The sequence below is a fragment of the Corvus hawaiiensis genome, chromosome 5, assembly GCF_020740725.1.
Source record: "Corvus hawaiiensis isolate bCorHaw1 chromosome 5, bCorHaw1.pri.cur, whole genome shotgun sequence".
NCBI classification, from domain to species: Eukaryota; Metazoa; Chordata; class Aves; order Passeriformes; family Corvidae; genus Corvus; species Corvus hawaiiensis.
The window spans coordinates 13,860,277-13,884,413 of NC_063217.1; the positions used below are offsets into that span (position 1 = coordinate 13,860,277).

The 24,137-nt window shown below is 38.0% G+C and overlaps 1 protein-coding gene across 2 annotated transcripts in view; it reads right to left on the reverse strand.

The window, feature by feature from the left end:
* Positions 1 to 24,137, reverse strand: part of SLC2A9 (solute carrier family 2 member 9) — an 85,964-nt gene that overhangs the window by 30,759 nt on the left and 31,068 nt on the right. For both annotated transcript variants that reach the window (XM_048305155.1, XM_048305154.1), the window contains 3 exons: positions 20,149 to 20,281; positions 11,966 to 12,153; positions 6,759 to 6,869 (listed from right to left, as the gene is read on the reverse strand). In XM_048305155.1, coding sequence (XP_048161112.1) covers positions 6,759 to 6,869; positions 11,966 to 12,153; positions 20,149 to 20,281 — 432 coding nt within the window. The remainder of the gene's footprint in view (positions 1 to 6,758; positions 6,870 to 11,965; positions 12,154 to 20,148; positions 20,282 to 24,137) is intronic.

A 24,137-nucleotide genomic window follows, 5' to 3' on the forward strand; every position in this document is an offset into this window, starting at 1 on the left:
CTTCACTGTCAAAACCTCTACAAGATGGCAGGTATTTTCCATTATGATTAATGAATTCATCCTGCAAACACGTGACCACACATACACTGAACCAAGAGACAACTTTTATGGCTTTGAGGGCTGAAAATTTATTTGATAGGTCTGTCTAAGACCCCTCTTTTGCAACTTCTGCAAGAGACTTCTGCAACAGATATTTCATATGTAATTTGGCATGAATTACATGTTCAGCAATAAATGCTGCAAATCTAATTTGACATACTGTGCTATTTCTCTTATTTTTTTCAATGCTGGATTAATGGTCATGATCAAACAATCTTGTTGTTACACAGCTGAGGGGTTTTACATTAAAACGGGGTAAGGGATGATGTTTCTCTTAGAGGGGAAAAGTTCATAGATGCCTCTCATACAAAACATGGGAAAAATGTGGTATATAGTTTTCACTTGCAAAACAAATTCCAGGCAGGAAGGACAGTTTGGATTAGGTCTTCCATAATAGCAAGTTTCCCTGGTGAAAACAATGCTGGTTTTTGCAGTTATAAACAGACAATAACTTAATTTTTTAGTTATGATTATACAAATCCAAAGCTTGTTAAATTGCAAAACCCACTAAGATGCTTATGACTCATAAGAAGTGGAAGATGATTCACCAGTTTCCAAGTATTTATAGATCTGAACGCTCCACTGCTATGCACTGGTAACTGTTACCTATTGAAGATCTACAGCAAGTCAAAATATAGTGTACAGTAGAATAACTGAAATAACAAGAAATCCAGTATATGCTCAAGTATATACAAAAGAAGAACATTACAGCTGTTTCCTGTGATAACACCTGAGTTATGTGCCAAGCTGTGCAGGCTGATACTTGTTTATGTGTGATCATAAACATGTGTTTGTAGAAACCTATACCCAGTCATGATGATTAACACAGCTGAAATTACTGAAAATGTGTAAAGAATATTGCAACCAAAATTCTCTTGACACAAACATTTGATGATAAAAAGACAACTGATATACAAACTACATCAACGGTTCACACAGCTTGCTTTTGTCTGTCAGGAAACACTTGTGAATAAAGTTAAAGAAGCAAATGTCAACCTTTTCACTTGAGTCAGCTGCAGATACCAGGGCTGACATAATGAAAGCAGAGTGCATTAAAATAGATTAGACAAGCTTCTCTGGATAAAATAAATGTGCGAGTCCTACAGTCCAAACAGGAGGTCACTGAATACTATTCCCTACTTCTATCCTGGCCCTAAATTATACTAAGCAAACCCTATCAGGTTTTCTTGATGTCTCAGCTCTGTGAAGAAGTTAGCTCTATAAGTTAATGTCAAGGATAGCCACACCTTTTTTCTCATGTATTTTGGATAAAGGCCTGAGTAAGACTATGACTAGATTCAGACTTAACATAGCAAGCTAACACTGTGTTATTTCCATTTTAAATATCAGGAATAAAATGGATAACCTCATTTATATCACTTTATCACACAATGTGTAGTATCTTGTACCCAGGAAAAGGAGAGGAACAGCAGACTGAGAATTCTAAACTGGGGTTTTTGATTCATATTTTGATGTAAATCCATTAGTCTACTGTATGAATTATTCATTTTAAAATAAAAAAGGGGTTATTGTATTTAAGTATCTAAACCGAAATTTAGAGGTCTAGCATCAACTTTGGCCACGTAAGCACAAGTCTTAAAAAAATCTCTGCCTACAAGGCTCTCACATCAATTTGCCTGTATCTGTATTAAAGCCATGACTGGATAAGATCTTACACATCTTCTGCAGGTACCTGTCTAAAGATTACTCTCAGTAAAGCATGGAATTAATTGCCAAATTTCTAAGCTCAGTCTGAAGTATTTTGCAGTGAGGCATCCTTAATCAGCTTCACTTGGCAGTGAAATTTTCTATTCACTAATGATGCTCTCCATACTCGATGTCTGCCAGAGCAGCATGGCCAAGATGCAGCCCATGCAAGGACTCATCTCAGCCAGCCCCATTTGCCTCAGCAGTGCTTGGCAACAGCCCCTAGGGTGGCACAAAACCACCCATTTCCTTATTCCTATTCTGTCCCTCCAATAAACTGTAAATATTTCTGAAGCAAAGCTCCTTCTGTTGATGATTTAGTTGTTAAAAGCATTAAGCTGTCATGTTTATGCTATAAAAGCCAGACTAGATCTCAGCCTTGATCTGTGACAGCTTATTGTGGCTGATGTTTTATTTTCAAATGATGGTATTTGATTGCCCCTATGCAGATCATCCTGAATAGATTGATAGAAGAATTACTCAAACCCAATGCTTTTAATCTTCAACAGCAGGAGATACATCTTTAAAACTTTCAATTTCTGAATATATCCTACACAAGAATTTGTGCTACATAAATGCAGCTTTAACTATGTGCACCTTGGGTCTTAGGAGGGGTGTTGTAAGGCAAACCTTCATGATGAGACTTACTCTCCTGGAAGGCACTACATGGTTACTTCAACACATGCAGTCCTTGTCTATACAAAAGCCCATGTGTATTAAAACAATTAAAAGGAATAATGTCTTTACCTAAAAGCAATCCTGTGGATCAGTTGTGGATTAAGACAGTGTGCATTAACACAGTCTCACTCTGAGTCCACCCTGCAGTGAAAATATGCCCAGATGCCTCCGGCCATTGACACACGCCATGATCTGAGATGCTGCTTGCCCAGTCTCTTTTCTACAGCTGGCTCTATCTGGGCTATTACAGACCAAAATATTACCTTCAAATTCTGGTAATCCTTGAGCAACTGCTTATCAGGGTGAGGCGAGAAAGAGGGGGAAATGCCATGTTTGCCCCATTCTTGCTGTCTCTACTTATGTCCTACTGGGAATTATGGGTGGGTGAAGGCTGAGTCTGACTCAGTGTGAGCAAAGTCACATGGGACTGCATTAAAAGTCTACTAAAAGTCAGATTCTAACATAACTTCCTAGGACCCCATGAGATTCTACTATTTTTCACCCCATTGTTTTCACTAGCTAAGACTGGCTGTTACTGGAATATATTTCTTTCTCTTCTTACCACACTGGACCCAGAGTTTCAGTGGAGATATCTTTCATCATCCTTTGGAAACCCTGGAGGAAATGTGTTGGAGATGAGATCACCTATGGAAGCATCTGGAATACCCTTGATTTAAGATTTGCCATGCCCTGAGCAGGGAATCTCTCCTTCTGTGTTGAGATCTATTGACAGTAAAACAAATGCAGAAAAAGTCTAAGAGCCCTTTCTCCTGGCATCCTGAAGCTGACTAAATTAATCTCACTAAATAATGCTGGCTTGCCTGACTTCTGTGTGATAATGAAAAGAATTTCCTACATTCTTTTATGGCCTAGTACTGCAATGTGTTTTAACTCATTCCAGGCTTCACACAGCTTGTCTCTGTCACAGGCTTTTAGTAACACCTTCATGCATCACCCTATGGGAAATACTTAGGGCACAGTCTTCTCAGTATAGTCACATCTAGTCTTCCTGTGAACATTATAAGAAACCCAAATGTGGTGCCACAGATGGCAAAATTGGATGTGGGATGCTTAATTTGAATAACATTCCCTTTTATTCTATGCTGGCTTCATGGAGGAGGGAAGGAATCCTTTCAGACATTTACTTCTGTCTCCCTTTCCATTCACCCTACTCTTGTGCTAGAGAAAGGCACTGGAAAATTGTTCTCTTTGCCCACTAAGAGTAAGACAACAACTAAAATTAACTTGAATCATTAAAAATTAGAAAATAGTAACAGTAATTAATCTTACTGAAGAATAGCTAAACTTGTGGTAGGCACTTACTTCAGAAGTTGTAGAACAGACTCCTAATAAACACTGAGAATTATTTAAATGTATTCCATCCTGCTTCAAAGAATTGCATCAGATTAGGTAACTTACTGCTGTAACATGCCGATGAGTAGTAAATCTATTCAATATTTCATTCCAGAGGATACAAAACTTCAGAAGCAAACTGAAATTAATGGACACCCTCACAAACTAATTAATGGACACCCTCACCCTCACTAGACAACAAGTAATTGTCTAGCCAGTCTTCTAAATCAAATCTGTGTTCAGTACAATGGGTGGAATTCTCTATCATTAACCAAAAAATGTACAGAAAGTTTATATTGTCTCCCTAGAGAGAAGCCAGGGCATCAGGTACACAATGCTAGAACACACATATTTCATGAAGTAAATTAGGAAACATTTGTGTAAACGGGAGTTGCAGCCAAATTATGTGAATGAAAGGAAGATGATGATGCACAAGAGTCATCTTTCAATGTCTTGTTTATATGGCTTTTGCTGGAGAGCAAGAGGGATGGAGCTGTAGGCAAAGCATGCTACAAGAGGGCATATCAAGATCTGAGGCAACACAGTCTGAGGCTATAAAAAGGATGGGATATTAATTGCCTTTCCTCATGGACCACATCAATATTATTACTATTGTGCTGCTGCTCCCAAGAGACGCATTAAAGCAAGGCTTTCAAAATTTTTCAGTTTCAGTATTTTATCTCCTAAATATTACTTTGTTTCTCTGTGAAATACATCTATTTCACTGTTTGCCTTTGGCATTCATATGGGTCTCATCAATGGAGGTCATCAATACCCAAGTACTCTTACTGAGGCTCAATCTCATGATCACCTAATTTATGCATAATGATCACAGATGGTACATGATTTCTAGGGGACCTCTCCAATTGCTATTTCATTTATGAGGAAAGAAACTATACCTCTATAACTGATTACCTCTACTGAAATCCTGGAGTTTATTGTCAGTAAAAACTGGTTTCTGCTAACAAACACAACATAATAAAAAACACCAGGAAAATTAAGCTCTCTTCTTGCTTTCTTCCGTTTCTTCCCTGAATAGGACAGAAGGCATGCACCTGGTTTAACATTTAAGACTGTGAAACAGATTTTTTTAAAATGGCAAAAGGAGATATTGGGAGAGGCTGGGAGTGGGAGGAATCCCCTGTCCACAGTGCTAGGCATGAAAAACTTGAGAGGAAGTCACTCGAATAAATAAGCTGCAAAACCTTCAAGTGGAAAGCTAAATTCATGCTGTTGTTCCTTTAAACAACTGCAACAAAACATTTATGAAGATTAAGGAAATAAAATTAAGTCTAAAAAGCAGCATGTCTTGAACTGAGAAATTGGAAGGAAGCAGAGATATCAATATGTCAGCATTTCCAGAGGCACAGCAGGTAGCATTAACAGAAAAAGTATTAAAAACCCTCTTATTGAGTACGAAACATTACCACACATAGCAGGAGTCAAAGCACACACATCCACCTCATTTGTATGAAGAGAGTGCTCTGAATAAGCCCCATAAACTGACAGCACAGAAGGAATTGAAAAGATAACAGACCGTATTTATAGAAAGGCTTTAATATCATGGAATCATCTCCATGTAATTATCATCTGTTTTCTAATAAAAGAGGCGTATTCTTCACTTAAAACAGTGGCAGAATTATCATTATTATTTTTCCATATATCTTAGACAAAGAAGCGTGTGTGCAGTATCACAAAGAAGAAACTGTAAGAGGTAGGGACTTTCATATTTCTCTATTTCTACCTATTAAAAAGAGTCATAAAATTAAAGTCTCTTTAATTGAAAAAAAAAAAAAAAGAAAAAAAGATGATTTAGCCAAAGACAGATTTGTGGAAATTCACAAACATCAGAAGAAGATATTTGTGACCCTGTAGAGTCCTTATGTCCTAGACTATAAGAAAACATACTTGATAGCTGGATTTAGTTTAACATTTTGTAGGTCACAAGTAGTTGCCCTACCACTGAAAAGGATTTTTTATTCATTCTTTTGACATTTAAAAACGCTTGCTGTGGTGTTCAGTATTGTGCAAATACAGTTGGTATAGAATACATGAAGAAAAAATTCTAACAAAGGAAGAAAAGAGTGCTTGCTCCTTTGCAACTTTCCATTCCTAAGAGTTCTCCCATTGTTTCTTATTTATTGCAGTGCAAACATAAATGTATTTCCTTTAGCAATTAATTGTGTAATCACCTACTAAAACTTGGAGATTTAGTTTGCTCATTTAGTGTATTTTTTTTCATAGTCAACTTTTCCATTTTGAAATAGGAAAGAAAAAATTGTGCATGGATAAGTTTTTCTATTAACATCTTTTTCTACATTCAGAGCAGAGCAAAGGACCTGCCCTGGAGCTCACGTATTAGGAAAGGATTTGTCCTAAGGCAGCAGAGTTTCACACCACATGGGACTCCTTGTTCTAGCAGGCTGGTATTACTCTTCCACCTCCCTGAGTGGCTGTTTCTGCCAGCCACACTGAACACATGTAGCTGTACTGTGCCTGAGCCTTCTCCAAACAACACTGCCTGCTTCCCAGCAGGCACACGAGAAAACTCTGAGATGTGAATAAACTGCTACCAGGTAAGGTTGTTCTACCAGGTGAAATGATTTATGAGTTACCACTTAATAAACTTTGGCCCTTGCTATTTCTGCCTTCTTCCTCTTCATCCATATAGAGCACTGCAGGACATACCAAATTTTCTGTTCCTTTTATGGAACTAAAATTAAAGAGCATCTTAAAAAAAGCATCCCAAGACAAAAATTTGGTTTAGGATTAAAATTAGAAATAATATTTTGAATTGCTTAATCAACCATTACACTTAATAAATATATTATTCTTTTTATATTTTAACCTATACAAGAAAATAAAATCTAATAAAATTTAAATATCAAGCATGCTAATGGATTTTTTATAACCATACTTACAGAAAAAACAGCAGCCAGAGTCTCAACAGCACCAGTACTTAGTGTAACATAGGGGATTGTTTCATGATTGATCCCAGATTCACTAAAGATGTTGTTTGTGTAGTACCAGATCTGTATCAGAGAGAATAAAATGAGTTATTAATCATTATATTTTGAACTAAAATATATTGGTATTCAGTTCAGCCATCTAATGTACTCAAGGCAAAACTTGCTAAAACTCTGAGCATTCCCAAATGACCGAGGGCCGCAGAGGACAACAAATGAAGGGAAGGTGCAAATTCCAGGTGGATGAGACACAGCGTTGCTGTAACTTCACTTGGAGACCCAGGAAGAATTACAAACAGCTTTAACTCAATTTAGCTTGATTCACTTTAGGGGTAAATCAAAGAAACTCACTTTAAGCTTGAACAAGAGGATAAAAATAGGTTTTGTGTGGCTTAGCAAGCAGGTTTGTGTAGCTTTATGGAATACTTCAATAGCATGTAACAACACAGGAGAGAACAGGAAAGAGATGTTGAGAGGCACTGAAAAGGATGCTTGTTTTTGGACAGAAGGTGTGAGGTGTATTTCTGCTTTAACCTCACTGGAGTGTGGACATCCGCAATCAAGACATCCCCCTAATCTCTCTTTATTATCCACAGAAAGAAAAGATACTTTTAAGATTAAAATTGCTTGGGGAAAGGTAAAACGCTGTTTTTAGGAGGAAATTAACCATAGGCTAGAAGTATCTGTCTCTAATGGACAGAAACACAGGTTGTATAGCCTAGAGGAAGTCAATCATGTTTGGTCAGTAAAACTATATCCAGCAGTGACAATATCCAGGCAGAGAATATATAGTGGCAGCATTCTAAAATAGCAAGTTTGGTAAGCATCAGAGTCCCATTCATATCAACTGTGTTTGAAAACCATGTAATATTCATATTTGACTCACGGTGACAGAAAAGAACTAGCCAAAGATTTTGGCTGCCAAAGGGAGCAAGAAGGGGAGACAAAAAGATAATTGATCTAGTAGAAAAAATGAAAAATGATTGAAATAACTGATTATCAAAAGAAAAAAATTCTAAACCACAGGTAATTTATCTGTGAGAACAAAACTCAAAGCCCTGGATAATGATGGCACTAAACATTAAGGTAGCAGTGATATTTCTTCCCATGTGCTCTCCATGGTACAAGCCCTAACAGGGCACACACTGCTAAATAAAGGGCTTCTCAGATGGATGGAAGTGTTATGATTGCAAGAGGAAAACCCTGCTGCCTGCTGGCATATTATGAACATGCTACATCTGTTTATTGAGAAACTAACTCAGCAGTTTCGTAAAAAAAAAAATTCTAAATTCCCAACTAGCCCTTCAGCAAAGCTGCTTGCCTCAGGTCAAAAAGGAAAATCCAACTCTTATTACATAAACCCCAATGACACACTGAGGAGTAAAAAGTCACCTTATCACAGATAAAGAGAAACTGACTGAAGACTTATGCCTACTGCTGGCGCATCAGCTTTCACCAGAACAGATGCAGTGACAAGAAATGATAGCAACAAACTTCTCTATATGAAGTAACCTGCCTTTGTGTAGCACATGCTGGTGTTAATTGTTCATTACCATGCTGACACACAGCACAGACAAACAAAACCAAGTATCAGCTCCCTGTTCCCTCTGAAATGTTTATGCCCACTGATAATTTTTTGGGGACCCAGTACTCTGACAATGTATTGACTTCCCATATACCTACACAGTATATAAGGAGAACAAAGTAGCACAAAAACTGTGATAAAAATAATTTTATTCTTCATATTACAAGTTACAAGATTGATTTAGTGCAGTAAAGTTAGAAAAATATAATCTAGGCATTTCATCCTTGATATCAGTTTTATATAGCAGCTAGATCTAAAAATGACAGAGATATTGCAAGTATGCACAACTTAAAAAAGAAGAAAGGGGCCAAAGAGCCACTAAAGCTGTTAACTCATGAATAAAATTTGTCAAAACACAACAACAAGAGCATAAGATGTTTTGCAAGTGCATGACTGACCACTGATGGTAAGATTAAAAAACTGGCAGAGCAAAACCAGGATGAAATTCACAGATTTATTACTCTCTGTAGCAGCACAAAAATAAATTAGGGTAAAAATTAACAAAATGTACATTTTTCAAAACAGTGAATGTTTTTCAGCCTGTGTACCGTTAAAGAGAGAAAGAACATCGGCAAATTTATTAGGCATACTTTCTAGGCTAGTGATCACTTTTCTAATTTCACTAAAGTTATTTTTCTAACATGCTTTTTGTTAGCTAGTGATTTCATCAGCTAAGAAAATTAGCTAATGATCAGGCTAAAGGTTTTTGAATGAAAGAGCTGTGGAAAATGGTGCAGAAGGCTCAAAACTAAATGGGCAACAGCAGAGACACAGACTGCGTGGCACACTGCGTACTCACTCCTTCCTACACTACCTGGTGCTCTCCACACCAGCAGTGAAGTGCACACCCTTTGCATATTGAAAACATGCATTGTTCCACAGATCCATTCCCAGCATAATTTCTTTGCACCCAAAATACAGCCTTAAGAACAGGCCTTACAGAAGCCTAGGCATCCCACTTTGGAAATGACTCCCTTATAGTAATATGTCTTACTGTGCATTCCTTGACATGAAAAAGTATAAACATCACCAGTGAAAACTTCACTGTAGTTTTGTGACTTCTTTAGAACTGAGATAAAATGGCGGAAGAGAAATAAATTTATTATGGCTTATATGTATCAGATAAATGTTAGCAGAGTAAAAGAGACTAATAAAAAATAATTTATTTATGTCAATTTAGGTCAGACTGTCTGGTATTTTGTTGTAATTAAAAACATGAACATGAGCAGAGCTTCACCATGATTTCTGTTCCATGTGGAAACAAACAAATGTACAGTTTTTAAGCAAAAGAAATTTTCATGTGAAGTAAAATCATTAAAAAGAAGCAAGTGTTCTCAGATACCAGCAGGATGATTACAGAAATCTGCCAGTTGGCAATTTCCCTGGAGAACGACCTGAGACTCTCGCCTGAAGGAATCCCAACTTTCCCATATGCCCTGTCCAGATGGTAGTTGTGGAAAAGACCAGACTGACTAACAGGGCAGTACAGACAAAGCAAATGAGTTAGAAGGAGGTTCCCTGCTGGTTAAACCTTACTGATGCTGGCTCACACCCAGCACGTTGGTTCAGATGCACTCAGGCTAAACAAGACCCAGGTTCACCAGCATCTGTCACACTCCAACACCTCTCATCTTGGAGCTTCAGGTGACTTGAGCAGCACCAGCCAGGAAAGGCAAGAAAAAGACACAAGTTTTCAAAGCCTGGTCTCTTAATCAAGTGGCCCAGTTATTTCTCTTGACCTCTCTTTTAATTTTCTTGGTTGAATTATTAACTATTACTAACAACTGTTTAACTAATGCATTTTAGAACGCAATTTTTGTGTGAATAACTTTTTTTCATGTTTGGACATGTTGCATGGGAGGAGAAACAAAGGAATAATAAAAAAGGAAGAGGCTTGAAACAGCCAACTCAACACACAGGTTTCCTGACAGAGACAGTTTTTCTGAGGCATATTTTCAGAAAGTGGCCATCCAATGACACTTTTAAGTAACTGGCATCCATTTTCGACTGGAAATGTCTGACTATCTCCCCACACCCTCACTCAAGCCATGAGAGTGTGGCTTTGTTTTGTCACAGAATACTGGAGAATTTTTATCAACCGTTAAGTGTCCTCAAAGTCACAAAACTCTTCCATTTCCCCTGAAAATTTATCTGTGACCTTTTTTTTTAGGCAATGTGTTCCATTATTTGAACAGTCTGTATATTACTATAAGTGTCTTTTTATTTCCCTTATGTGCTGACAAATCTTAAAAAGACTGGATGACAAGGTAATTCTGGCTTTTTTCTCAAAAGTGTATCCACAATGAGGAATAAAATAACCTGTCATTAACGCAGAAATCCTACCATTAGGAGAAAACACTACCTATACATATGTTATTATAGTTTACCCCACAGGATGAAAAAACTCTTCTAATTCCCTCCTAGTATTTTGTAAAAAGCTTTTAGATTCCAGAATTCCAATTGCATTAATATTTTAAACGATCTTGGACAAATTACCTTCTATTTGGAGTTTTAAAGCTATAGAGATACCTGAGATAAGCCAGAGCTAGTGTTCATAGATACAAAAGCACATAGACCTGGGGAGAAAATCTAGCTGGCCTGTGCTGCAGAGCCACAGTGAGAATTCCTTGCAGCAGCAAGAACGTTGCTTTTCATATCTATAAGCCAGTAATACCTTTGAACTATGAAAAAACCCCTTTCCCTTTCAGGTGCTTAATGAGAATACTTCTTTTGTGCAGCATAAAGCATCTAAGCCAGGTGTCACAAGCTGCAGCCAGGATAGCTCTGGCTGGATCTAAAGAAAACACTTTTTGCAATGTAAGTGGTGTAAACACCTGGCAGAGGTTGCCCAGGAAGGTTCTACCCTCTCCACCCTTGAATAAGTTTAAAAGTCAATTGCACAAACCCCTCAGTAGCCTGGGCCAACCCTGAAGTCATTCCTGCTCTGAGCAAGGGCTTGGACCAGGTGGAGGGATCTTCCAACCTAAACTGTCCTGTGATCCTCTCATAGTTGAAGCAATAGGCTCAGACAGATGGAAAAGGAGACTTCTGATATCCATTAGCTTCAGACACAATAATGGTCAATCCAAATTGCTGCTGACTGTTTTATGTCTTTTTCCTCTTTTCTTCACTTTCCAAGACAGGAATATTGAGGCAATAACAAATCAATCATGAGGTGTGACCTCTTGAAATCACTTACAGGAACTTTTGCTGACTTCTATAAGTACAGAATAGAACCAATCCAAGCTGAAATGTCTACTGAAAAAACTCTGAATAAGCATGGGGCATATCCAGAAATGAAGAATCTGAGTAATCAGAAGTGAAAGCTGCATGCTCTTTCTTTGCTAATCTCTTCTACCTTTTCATGTATTCCTTCAAAATTAACACAACATGGCTTCCCTTCCAATTTTTTTGTTTAAAAAACCCCAAACGATACAGATCTCTGTGGATTTTCCCACACGCTGCTCTCACAAAGTCATTACCAATAAGAAACAACCAAAAAAGGAAAGTCGTAGAGGCTAGTGAATGGTATAGCCCAAACCCTGTGAGATGCCATGACCTGAAGAAGGACACTTACAGCATTTAGCCCACAGAGCTGGTAGCAGCCCATGGTGACGACCACGGTCACAATCTGCCATCGCACAGCGCGGGTTCTCAGGAGCTGAAGAATCGACACCATCTTGGTGTTTCTTTGGACTCGAGACTCTGCCAAAACTTCTTCTATTTCATGAGACACGTCATCTTTGCCAAGGAATCTCTGAAATGCTACCAAGAGAGGACACATACGTTAGGCCAGACACCTGACACTGTATGCATTTATAAATATCTTGCTTCTTTAAAACGGAAATGTTTGGCACAAACAGGAGACATACATGGGCTACAACTTAATTATTCTTCTGCCAAGAATATCATTCTGCTCTGGATGTGATCAGGTTCATCTCTGCTATTGGGTTCAGAAACTGCAACAAAAATATAAACTATTTGTCTCCCTACAAGATCTCTCATATTATTTCATATATAATATAGCCTAAGGTCCAGTGCAGAGTGAAAACCCTGTGTAACTTGAAAACATTTAATACCAAAGCATCTCTGAAAATCATTATTTGACTTGGCTACTTTCGCAGCCTCACAATATAGCTGACCTCATTGCTGGAGATAGATTGGATAGAGAAGTAACAAGATGTAAAAATGCATATAAGTCTGGTAAACCAAGAAAAGACAGACATTTGAAAGGAATGGCTATTATTCTTCATATTACCTCTTGTTTTTACTAGCACATAGACAAGAATTCTCTTTTTCAAGGTGGTTAACATTAGCAGTAATTACCCAGAACTGTTCAAGATTTTATATCTGCCAATGCTGGAGACATGGGAACAAATTTACATGACCAATGTAAGCAAGCAACCAACCAATCTCACATCCCCAAAAAGACACCATTTAATATTGCACATTGATAGCTTACTGAAATATCCTTCCACTGTGAATAATACAGGCTTTCCAGCTCACACCTCGTCTAAGATACAAACAGATACCTCCTACTGGACGTGATGTGTCTCCACCAACATTGTTTTACAGATATTGTCTATGCAGATGATACCTCTGTCTCAATCTAATGAACATACCCCAGGGGCTGGCTTTTTAAGAGATGTTTAAAATGCTCATCATCTCAGAATGACTGCAGAGAAACAATGACATTACACACACCCCCGCAACAAGGCTTTGTGACCCAGTAGGATGCTAATACTCAAAACAATCCTTTACACAGCAGGACACTTAAAATTGTTATTTTTATTAAATGAATAAGTTCATTTAGTTCACCTAAGAGCCAAATCAATTTTTCTTATCCACAGCTTTGTATAACACTGCCTATAAATAAACGACCACATATTTCAGTATGTTTACACACCTTTGGATCATAAAAAGCACTTGGATAGTCAAAGAAACTAGAGGTACTGACTAGTCATGGTTATTACAGCCAGACTCTATTTAGATTTTGAAGTTACAAAATTTTATCTTTACCCAGGAAGTGAAAAGGCCAGTTAGCAGCATTTCAATGTTGTGAGGGATAGGTCACACAAATGGACTGGTGGCCTCCCCAGAGCATCCCTCTCTGTCACTTTGGTGAATGCACAAGACTGCACATTCTGCCTGGCTCCCAGTCTGGTGGTGCAGGGAACTATTTTGAGCTCTGGGCCAAGATTTTCTGAGGCACTTAGCACTTCTAATGCATTTTAATGTGCCCCACATGGTTCTGCTTAACAAGAAGGATGCTTTTTTTAAGGGATGAACCACCTCTGGCTGTTGAGTTAATTCATAACATTCATATATTCTGATAACCAGTTTCTCTCTTGTGAGAGGAGAGGTCAGAATTTTTAAATCTCTCAGAAACAGCACAAGATTTATCTTTTCACACAGGCTGTACAATCACAAATGAAAAAACAAATTCAGACCTCAGAACCCAAACTTCAAGCTGCTCAGTTTTGCCCTTTGCCATTGCCCATTTTTAAATAAATAACACGCTAAACACTCATTTTAATGAGTATGATGTATTTAAAGATAGTGATAAGAAATGTTAAATTAGAACAATGTTCAAGTTGATGTCTCGTGCTGAAATTACACTTTCCTCAGTACTATTAGAACATCGATCAAGAAAAATTCAGGTAAAGATGAGAACAACCAGACATATATCACCAGAGTCTTCCTTGAAAGGATTCTCTCAGATTTTTAAGCATCTGGTTTATCAGTGCATATTAGGTCAGTGCACAATTTTCTTTATTTTTCCTGTCCTTAGAATCCTCAGCATTTAGGGCACACAAGTCAAAAATATAGGTGCAGTCAAGTAAAAAGAGAGCAATCTGTCTTTTTTGCACAAGGGAGCTTGCTGTATTTCTAGAGGGACCAGGAACTAAAAAACTGCAATTACCAAAATTGCCAAGCACAAGGCAGGAAAAAATAGACACCTGATTTCTTTTTCTCTCCTCCATGGCATTAAGTAAAGAGATGTAAATGCCACTAGGCAACTTTGATGGATACTTAAAATTACCAACAAGTCAAGAAATGCTAAGAAATTACTATGCTATACATGCATAGTTTTGAATAGACATCACCCAACCTTCTTGGAAAAACATTTTCCTGCTACTCAGCATGTCTCTAATTTTATTCCATTACCAGTTTTTTGGTACCACAAGAATTTCAATTTTATATACAATTAATGTAGAAATAAATTCTGCATTAGCAAGGAGATAGAAAAACTCAAAAGTCTTTCAATATATGATGTTCAGTTTATTAATTTTACTTTCTAAACCCTGGCATTACTGGCACTGAGAAGCACAGCAGTCATTCCTCTCCTCACTGCAGTGACTCATTTCCCTCCGTGACTGGCTTTTCTTGCTATAGAGAAGCCTTATTTTCATGTAACACTTAAAACCATCTAAGGAGTTTCAGTTCTAGAAACTTTTAAACCTTCGCAGATTACTATTTAATTCCCTTGGATCAGAAGGTTATAGAAGCTCAGCCTTCAAAAGTTGGAATACTGCCTTTATAAATAGGAAAAGAACTGGATGGTTCCAGTCAAGAAGAAAGAAGTCAAGAAACCCTTCCATTTACACCACCAGTTTTTATTCATCTCAGCTAAGTGAAGTTGAACCTCTGAAAGAGCTTCAAAGATCTGAAAAAAATCAGTTGTTACCATCTTTAAAACAAATCAGGCCTTTAAATTAACTGAAGATGGTCACTCAAGACCTCAGCTACATGGGGAATTACTAATTCTTTTTCCATGGTAGCACTTCCAGGACCATGCAAAGAAAGGAGTTATTATCGACAGAATTAGCATGTGAACTTTGAGAAGAAATTTTAAAGGATCAAAATGCTTTTGTGTGGTTTCCAGAATAAAGGCAGCACCAGGCAAGAGGGGGCAGAAAAAGAGACAAGTGCTCACAGGTTGGTCAGGCTTACCCTTTAAAAGAAACAACAAAAAAATTAAAATAAGTTGCAGGAGTATTATTGTCATCTGTTTCCCATGGACACATTCACTTCCCTGATGATTAATTATATTAAATCCATTATCACACTGACACACACACCTTTGTCTAAATTCTGCTAAAACAACATCTTTTTTTGCCACTGTTGAAAACAGTAGACATTTCCCTGTAATAACTCCATGTCAACACAAAAATAATTTACAAAATAAACAAATAGTTATTTTCATATAAACTAATTTTATTAAAGTACCAAATATCCAGAAAGAATAATTCAGGTGTATCTTGTTAAAAGAGATTTAAATGTAATAATGCTTTTTAAATCTAGCAAAATATTGGTTACCTACTAGCATGAAGCATAGCAAAATTTAAGAAAAAATCTCAGTGAGATATAACTGCAAGCAAATGACTTTAGGCTTTTCCCATGTGTCACCTCCCTCTTCTTCTAAGTAAAGAACACACAGACCTTTTTTGAGTTTTTATCCAGTTAAGGATTACATCTTTACCTGTTTGTATGTCTGGTTTCACAGACCATCAAAAGGCCTGCTCAGGTTCACCTGAAACTAGCCAAGATGTACAGGCAAAAAGACCATATGCATGCCACCCTGAAATAACACAAGAACTGGTAAACGGAGTTGTATTAAAGGTCCAATGAACCCCATATCCTTTGTAAATACAGGAGGCTTAAGAAAAGTTTAAAAACAAATCAGTCACACCACAATCACTCCAGCTTTTGGCAGACAAACATCTGAGATGAAGCCTTTACCATAAGCTGGCAAGTGTAGTAGTCATTCCTGTCTCTTCCTTTCCAATAAGAATAGTTTATAATGATTACAGACACACAAAACTCACAGAGAAACAAAAATTAATCATATAGATCCTTGTTGTCAGTCATAACAACTTCATTTTAATGACTGGATTTGCAGTAACTTGCTCCTGCTGTAACTTTGGGTTTCGTACATCTCCTGCCCACATGGACCCCCTGAAGGGCTTTGTAAAAAATTGGCTACCTGCTTTTTTAAATCAGGAGTGGCCTTGCTCTTTTGTCACATGAAAAGGTATCAACTCTAATCCACCTTCCTAAAAATTTAAGTCTAAGCTTCTCAGTACAGCTTTTGTAATGTTTCTTTCATAACCATGGGACTTTTAATGTATGACTGAATATACTAGATGAACAGATTTTGTATGTCACCAACAGATGTTGCTGTGACATTTTATCCAAGTTGTTTGACCCTTAAGACATAACAATATTCTTGTTCTCTGGCAAGCTGGGATACCAGCTGACTTCCATTATTGATTTACATGGCCTGCTACTGTAGCTGCATAGAAAATGCAAGGTTCCACCTTGTAACAGGGCACTTCAAAAAGACACCTCAACTCTCCAACTGAAAGCGTTTATAACCTATGTTGTTAGTCATAACAAATGTTCCATTTTATCACTACTACTGATTTTATTTATATTACATCATTGTGATACTCACAGATCAGCGGTGCACTTGGCCTGCAACTAATAGACAGCTAATGCAAGATCCATGTCTTACTGTTCTAGAACTTGGATGGCAAACGGTCTGATGTAATTATAGCAGCAGATTTTTCTTTTTCTTCCTGTTTCTATCCCTGCCTTCATTCCCACAATCTCCTTCCAAGGTCCTTCTCTTAACCACTTAAATACCCATATCTCCTCTGCTGTCTGGCCATGCTTATGAAGGATCACACCACTTAAATGCTGGGCATTTTCTTCCCTTCTATTCTTATCAAATGAGAGGAATATTAGTTGTGGGACCCGGGAGAGGAGCTGGGATGGTTCTGCCCTTGCTTCACTACCAGTCTTAGTTTCTTGGGCAAAGCAGGTTTACAGATGATGCTGTTATTCCAGTGGACTGTTCTCTCGTCAGAACACATGGATCAGTTCATCCACATTCAGCAGTGAGACAGGAATACGAGACATAGTTCATTTCCTTTGGGTCCCAGAGGTCGGATACAGGTTGGTGACCTCCAGGAAGATGAGCTGAGCTCATCTGTCAGTGCTGCTTTTGGCAGCAGACAACAGCAATCAGACAGGGTGTCCGGATATCTGATTGGGCAGACATCAGCTCAGCCACCCACAGTGTGCACCACCTGCACTGCAGGAAAGGGGAAAGCTGGGGACGGGGTAAAACCCTGCAAATGGGGCACAGGAGACCTCACACATTTGAGGCATCACTGCCCCTGTGCCCCAAAGAATAGCTTCTCTCATGGTGGTGTGGTTTAGGCTTGCACATTATGCCCCTCTAACCCTCTACCCTCATTCCTTCTTTTCTTCATTGTTTACACAACTCATTTTGGTCCTTCCCCTTCTCTCAGTCTCTTATTTGCCCCTTAAAGACATCAGCCAGAAAAGAGATTGACACCACTTGTATTTTGGTAGTTACAGTCTGGTTATCTCCTGAGACAGAGAAGAAAAGAAGAGCATGAAAGCAGGGGCAAAACTTGTGGAAACTCAGTGACCTACATTATCTCACTGGATATTATCGCTCTAAAACTATTAGGAAGATTAATGTTGTCAGCTCCATTTTAGGGACTTTGACATACATGCACACTTTAGAGTATTTCATAAAGACTGATGTAGTCATCTGCTTTAAATACAGCAGAACTTTTGCAAATAATAGCTTTGTATTTCTCTGACAAGGTATAATCCACAGTAAAATATATATTTGCGTGAATAGCCTTGATCCATTAAAGGAAAGAAAAGGGATTTAGTCAGTAGAAAGAGTTGCAAATTTCCAATACTATTATGCAGATTTAAGCTAAGAGGCAAATAATTCAAAAACATTTCTGTAGTCATCATTAAAATGAAGAATTCTGCTTTGTCATGATATTACTTACAAGCAGAAGGGCATTTTAATAAATCACATCTCCTCCAGTCTCCTTAATACTTAGACTTTTCCTCCCCCATTTCTGCTGACAATGGGAATATCCAGGTGATATGTCTTAATTGTTGATTCACCCTCCTATTTTGTGAATTCCACTGTAGGCTACACTCAAAATGAGTTACACTGTGTACTACAATTATTTCAGAATTTAGTATTTTCTTTTAGAATTAATAAAATCAAGAAGCGTATATTGACAAGCAGTTACTTTGAAAAGCTTTTTATATCAGTTGTCTCTTTTTTCTCAGAGTATCTAGATTTATAGTCCTTAGGGTGGCTCATGAAAGCCATTTTCTTGTAATCAGCAAGCCAACTGCTAAAGGTCATTTCCCCTGGAAACTGCTTTCCTGATGCCTTCTACTCCAAAACCTACCTCCAATGTCTCTGGATTAGATTTCAAATTATTTTCAGACCATGTATGCTGAAAACATCCCTGACTGCAGTTGGCACATTACCAGTAAATGGTGTGAATTTAAAGGCAGGTGGCATTAATTTACTGCCATGTTTTCTAACTTTTAAACTCTACCTATGAGAGGTCCAGTTTCACTGTCAGTGCTGAGGTTTCCAGGTACTGTAGCAGGATTTTCAATAGTTCCTCATAGCAAGTGTGACATTAAGCAATAGCATTGCAGATGCAGACTCTTTGCCAGCCATAGCTCTGGAAATATATCTACAGTTTTATCAGGCAGAAAGGAGCCAGTTTAAACTTGGCACCCAAAGGCATTTCTTCCCTGCCCAGCCATGATGCTGCAGAAGTTTCCACCCAACAGTGAACCCAAGCTGGGTCCTGCATCCCTGCTGGGTGCTCTGACCACAGATGACAGGGCAGCCCTTTCCTTCACAGTCCTTGGAAAAGCTGTTCTCTGCCTCCTCAAAACTCTGCTGACTCTCTTCATTCAACACCAAACTGAGACAACATGGGAGTCTCTTCAGTAGTGTGTTATTTCTCTTTCAGAGGGCTCTTCAGAACAAAAAAGCCCTATTTTTGGTTTCATAATAGAAGAAACAGGATAGAGTTGCATTAATTCCATGTTAAAAGATTATTAAATTTGTATTTCAGGTGTTGATACACACTTTACAAGTTATTTTGCAAGCAACTAGTTCATGACTGAAAATGTTAAGGGTTGTATTCAAACAAAGTTTTTAAGAATAGTTTGTAAAGCAGTTATGTTTGATATTTCGGTATTATAATCAGACTCTTTCTTTGTACACTCCTGTTTTTAATGTGTCCTTATAATAAGCAAAACCAAATTTTCAACATTCTCTCAGCTGTATTGGGATATAGTAAATTCACTGGGGTGGAGAATGCAGCAACTGTAATCATGCAAGCGAATAGTTTTATACTTAGAATCTAAAGTAAAAACAAAGTATTCTGTGTCTGTGAAGCTGAAGCAATATGGAAGCACTGTAAATTTTCAGTTAAACAGATGTGTGGGGTTTTTATTAGATCTACAAAATTATTGAGTTACAGAAGCACAGGGTCAAACCCAGTGACTACTGGGAAAAAACCAAAATTGCTGGTTTTATTATAGCAGAGACTGTAGATAAGGGAGAGTCACAATGACTGAAACCACCTTTCATTTCCAAATGAACCCTGCAAAGTGTAGCTGGCACACAACAGCAGGATGATTTGGTTAGGTCTGTATCACCATGTGTAATACTATATAACTTACCTTGCTGGAAAATTTAATTTAAAAAAACTTGGAAGCTACTGTTATATTTACACATACAGAGACAAACAAAAATGTGAGAAAAATTATTGCCAAGGAATCTCTCCAACTGGAATAATCTGCTTTTAGTGTGGTATCAGAATTAGGTATCTGCAGCCTGCATCTGTACAATGAACCCCCTTTGCTGCAAGTAACATATCATACCTTTTTCTGCCTTGCTTGTGTTATGCTTTTCAAGTAGGAGGTACCGAGGACTTTCAGGAAGAAAAGGCAGAATCGCAGCTTGTATTAATGATGGAACAATGATTGCTCCAAACAAGAAAGGCCATCGAGATTCCTGCAAATGGATGCAAACAGGAGTCAGTAATATTCTCCCACCTGGAAGAAAAATTGTTTTGATGGGAAACACTGTGATTTTTCATCATTCCAAGTATTGAATCTGTCACCAGAGTGATGTGTTCCTCCTGAGCTTAGTAAGCACTTTGAACACTTCCCCTCAGATCATCTTACTCAAGGGCCAATCCCCCAAACTTTTTTCTGTTGACAGTTTTTATTTTCCATTCTCCCACTTAGCAAGGCCTAAAGCATGGTATGTAATCCACACCTCAAACATGAAATGGGCCCCAAGATAACTAAATAACTCCAGAAATAATGGGTGGGGTATCTCCTAGCCAAATTTTTCCCTTGCCCTTTTAGGTGAGAGAGGTGTTTTTAAAAACTTCTCCTGGGATGGGAAAACAGCATGAGAAAGTGTTTTTGCAAACAATTTAAAACTTGAGGTAATTGGTCATCCTAAGAGCTTGTATTACCATGAAGTCTTCAAGACCCTACTTCTTCATTCCTTTTTTATTTTTTTTTCCAACTGAGTGGAAAACTTTACTTAATGCAGGTGAATCAAAAGTATTTAATACTGTTTATAGACAGATAAGCCCAAATCTTATTTTAAAAACTAGAAAACTAAGGTTAAGACTTTAAAACCAGTCAATAATCACATAATCAAAGCAGGTACTGATTTGTAAAGAATAACAGGAGAACAGGCAGTATAACTTGTCACCTTCATTCCATATCTGCCTGGAATGATTTCCTGTAATATAGACCTGTTTGCTATGTACCATATAAAAAATTCGTGGGGTGTTAGAATTTTTGAAAATATTTCCAAATAAAAATCTTACTCTTGATCAGCACAGCATATTTTCTGTAGGTTTTTTTCCACAATGTCAAGGAGACTTCTTAACAGAAAAAATATTCTTAGTAAACTGTTATTATCAGCAATCTCCCCACCTGTGGAGACTTCCATGGAATAAGCTTACACTCCTTTTAAAGTCTCCTATAGTGTATGGTTTATCAGTTGGTCCCATTTATCACAAATAACTCTTATGAAAGTGTTATTTTGAAAAAGTTGTGAACAAGACTCTGAACTCACCCTTCACAATAAATAGCAAGCCCTGCTACTATAATGAAAAGCCCTCTATTTTTGTCACATAAGACACTGAGTGTCCTTTATTTCCTCTATTAAAGATTTCTATTTTACTTTTCATCATGCTACCTTTTAAAGCCTTAAGGTAAACACTCATAAATATGCTCCCACTTGCCATTTTGGCATGAATCAGTAAGTCACTGAAGCCAAGGAAACTTCTCCATCCATTTAAAAAGATTTCATGTCTATTCAACATTATGAGCGTGTGTTCTACTTGCTTTCCTCTTAATTTATATTATAGAATTTTAACTCCTTCCTCCCACTACAGAAAAGGAATAGTAGGGCTAATGTAAGTTTAAAGGATTCATTAAAATGGCTGGAAATCAGGCTGAACTAGACCCTACAAAGAGAACTAAGAGAAGCAGGGAAAAGAAGGGTTTAATAACCTCTTTCAGAAGGAATACAGAAGGACATATACTGGGATAGTGCTCAAAAGCAGTAATAAGCTAAAGGCAAAAGACAGTGTAGGTGACTTAGAAGACACTTAAAACACTTTGCCTCAATTGTCAGCAGTAAAGAGAAGCACACAGGCACTACTGGGAGATAAGAAAAAAACCTACATCCCATTTTATATCAGGAAGAACTTATAAGAGCATTAAATATTTTAATTACAGGGGACCTGATTTTATTACCTGCTCAGAATTGGTACAAAAAACATGTCAAGACGGTAAAATTTTAATTTTAAACTGTCACATTATGGATATTTGCTTAGGCTAGAGCCTGAAAAACCTGGCTTTGATGTATTTACAAAAGACAGTTAAATAGTAGAGCAAGTTTGACAACCACAGACTCATTCAAAGGTTGATGTAATAAAGTGCAAAGCTGCAGAGGCAGAAGATCAGGCAGAAGGGAGGGGGATAAAGCATGGCATGGATTTATCAGCTGTGAATGAGACAAGATTAAGGTGCATTGGAATACAGTAAAGAAAATGTTGCCATGTCAGAAAATCATCAGCTAAAATGCAGAAAATGGAACTTACTGTAACCATCAAAAAGTGGAAAAGAAAGTGACATGGGGAAATGTCAACAGGCGCTGCTGACAGATGAACTATCCATACCAAACTCAATTATCTATTTAAGCACCAGTTACATTTTATCTTTTCAGCAATTAGGAAGATTTTGATAAAATGTGAAGACACTCTCAACACCAAACAGGTTAACAATATCCAGATAGATAAATTTTAACGGGGGAACTAAATTGTTTGCAGGGTCATGCAACAGAGGAGGGAAGAAGTCCTGAACTGCCCTGGACATGGGCACTCACTTTTTGAAACATCTGTTGCAGCCAGTTAAATATCCCAGTATGAGATGGATAACAGGATCAAAAAAGACTGAGTAAGGAAAGATGCGACTGTGAAGGCTTCACTCTCTCTGTTTCTCTCTAAATAATTTCACAGACACAGAGAAACATAGAATGGTTTGGGTTGGCAGAGACCTCAAAGATCACCTTGTTCCAATCCCCTGCTATGGGCAGGGACACCTTCCACTATCCCAGGCTGCTCAGAGCCCCATTCACCCTGGCCTTGAACACTTCTGGGGCTGGTACATCCACAGCTTCTCTGGGCAGTCTGGTCCAGAGTCTCACCACTCTCACAGTGAAGAATTTCTTCCTAACATCTGTGCTAAACTTCTCCTCCTTCAGTTTAATAAATAGATTATATTTATTTATTTATGTATTTATTTTAAAAGTATAATCTGGACATAGATCCCACTCCCCATTCCCAACTGAGTCTCAGCCACTATTGCACAGTCAGGCTCCTTGTTTGCTCTCTCCCCAGGGTCTGGGTTTCTGTGCTGTAGAGGTCCCCATGTCCCATTGAGCACCCTGACCCTAACTGCTCCCAGGCAAGCTTCCCACATCCTGTCTCCTGTCCATTCTAGAGCCACAGGGAAATGCCCACACCCCAAACACCTTCTCCTAGGCTCTGTCTGGACATGGGGTAGCACAGGACACTGCCCAGAGGATCCCAGCCCTGCTCTGCTTCCTTGTGTAACCACCATGCTGCCTCACAGAACTGTCAAGGGCTTGGTTACCTCTACTGCTTGAAATGTGAGGGAGGTGATATCAAAATAAATGCTCATTCCCCCTTTTTAACATTCAGGGCACAGGATGAACTGTGATCCCCCAGTGAGCAAGTCTATTTACTAGTCACTATTAAATAGTTACCATTTAAGTATTCTTTCTGGAGCTAATTCCTTGAGGAAGGGGTTCTGATGAGTTTACTACAGTGCTGAACAACTTATAAACAGAAATTACCTTTTTGTTAAATTTCTCATGTAAAATGGCATATTTTACCCATTTTGTATGTGGGGAACAAAGAGACAAAAGCCTCTTGCATCCAGTGCAAGATACTCAAAACATCCAGGAAATAGTGATTTGGTACTCTTATTTTTATGTTTCTATAAGAAGCAGGAACACTTTAAAAATTTTAGTTTGGCAAAATATAATTACACACACAGACAGAAACAATTACATCTAGTCTAATTTTTAGATGTCCTGAAGCATCTAGCCTCACCTTCCTGCTGCAGCTACAGAAGGATGCAGGTCTCTGTGATATTGTGTCACATCTGCCAGTTCCACAGGGACACATAAGGTACCATAGGGCATCAAGATGATACTATGTGCTTATATTCAAGCATTTGAATTTAGTCCTTTCTTGTAGAGACTTGGCACAAAAAATGCATATCAGAAATACTGCATTTGCCACACAAAAAAA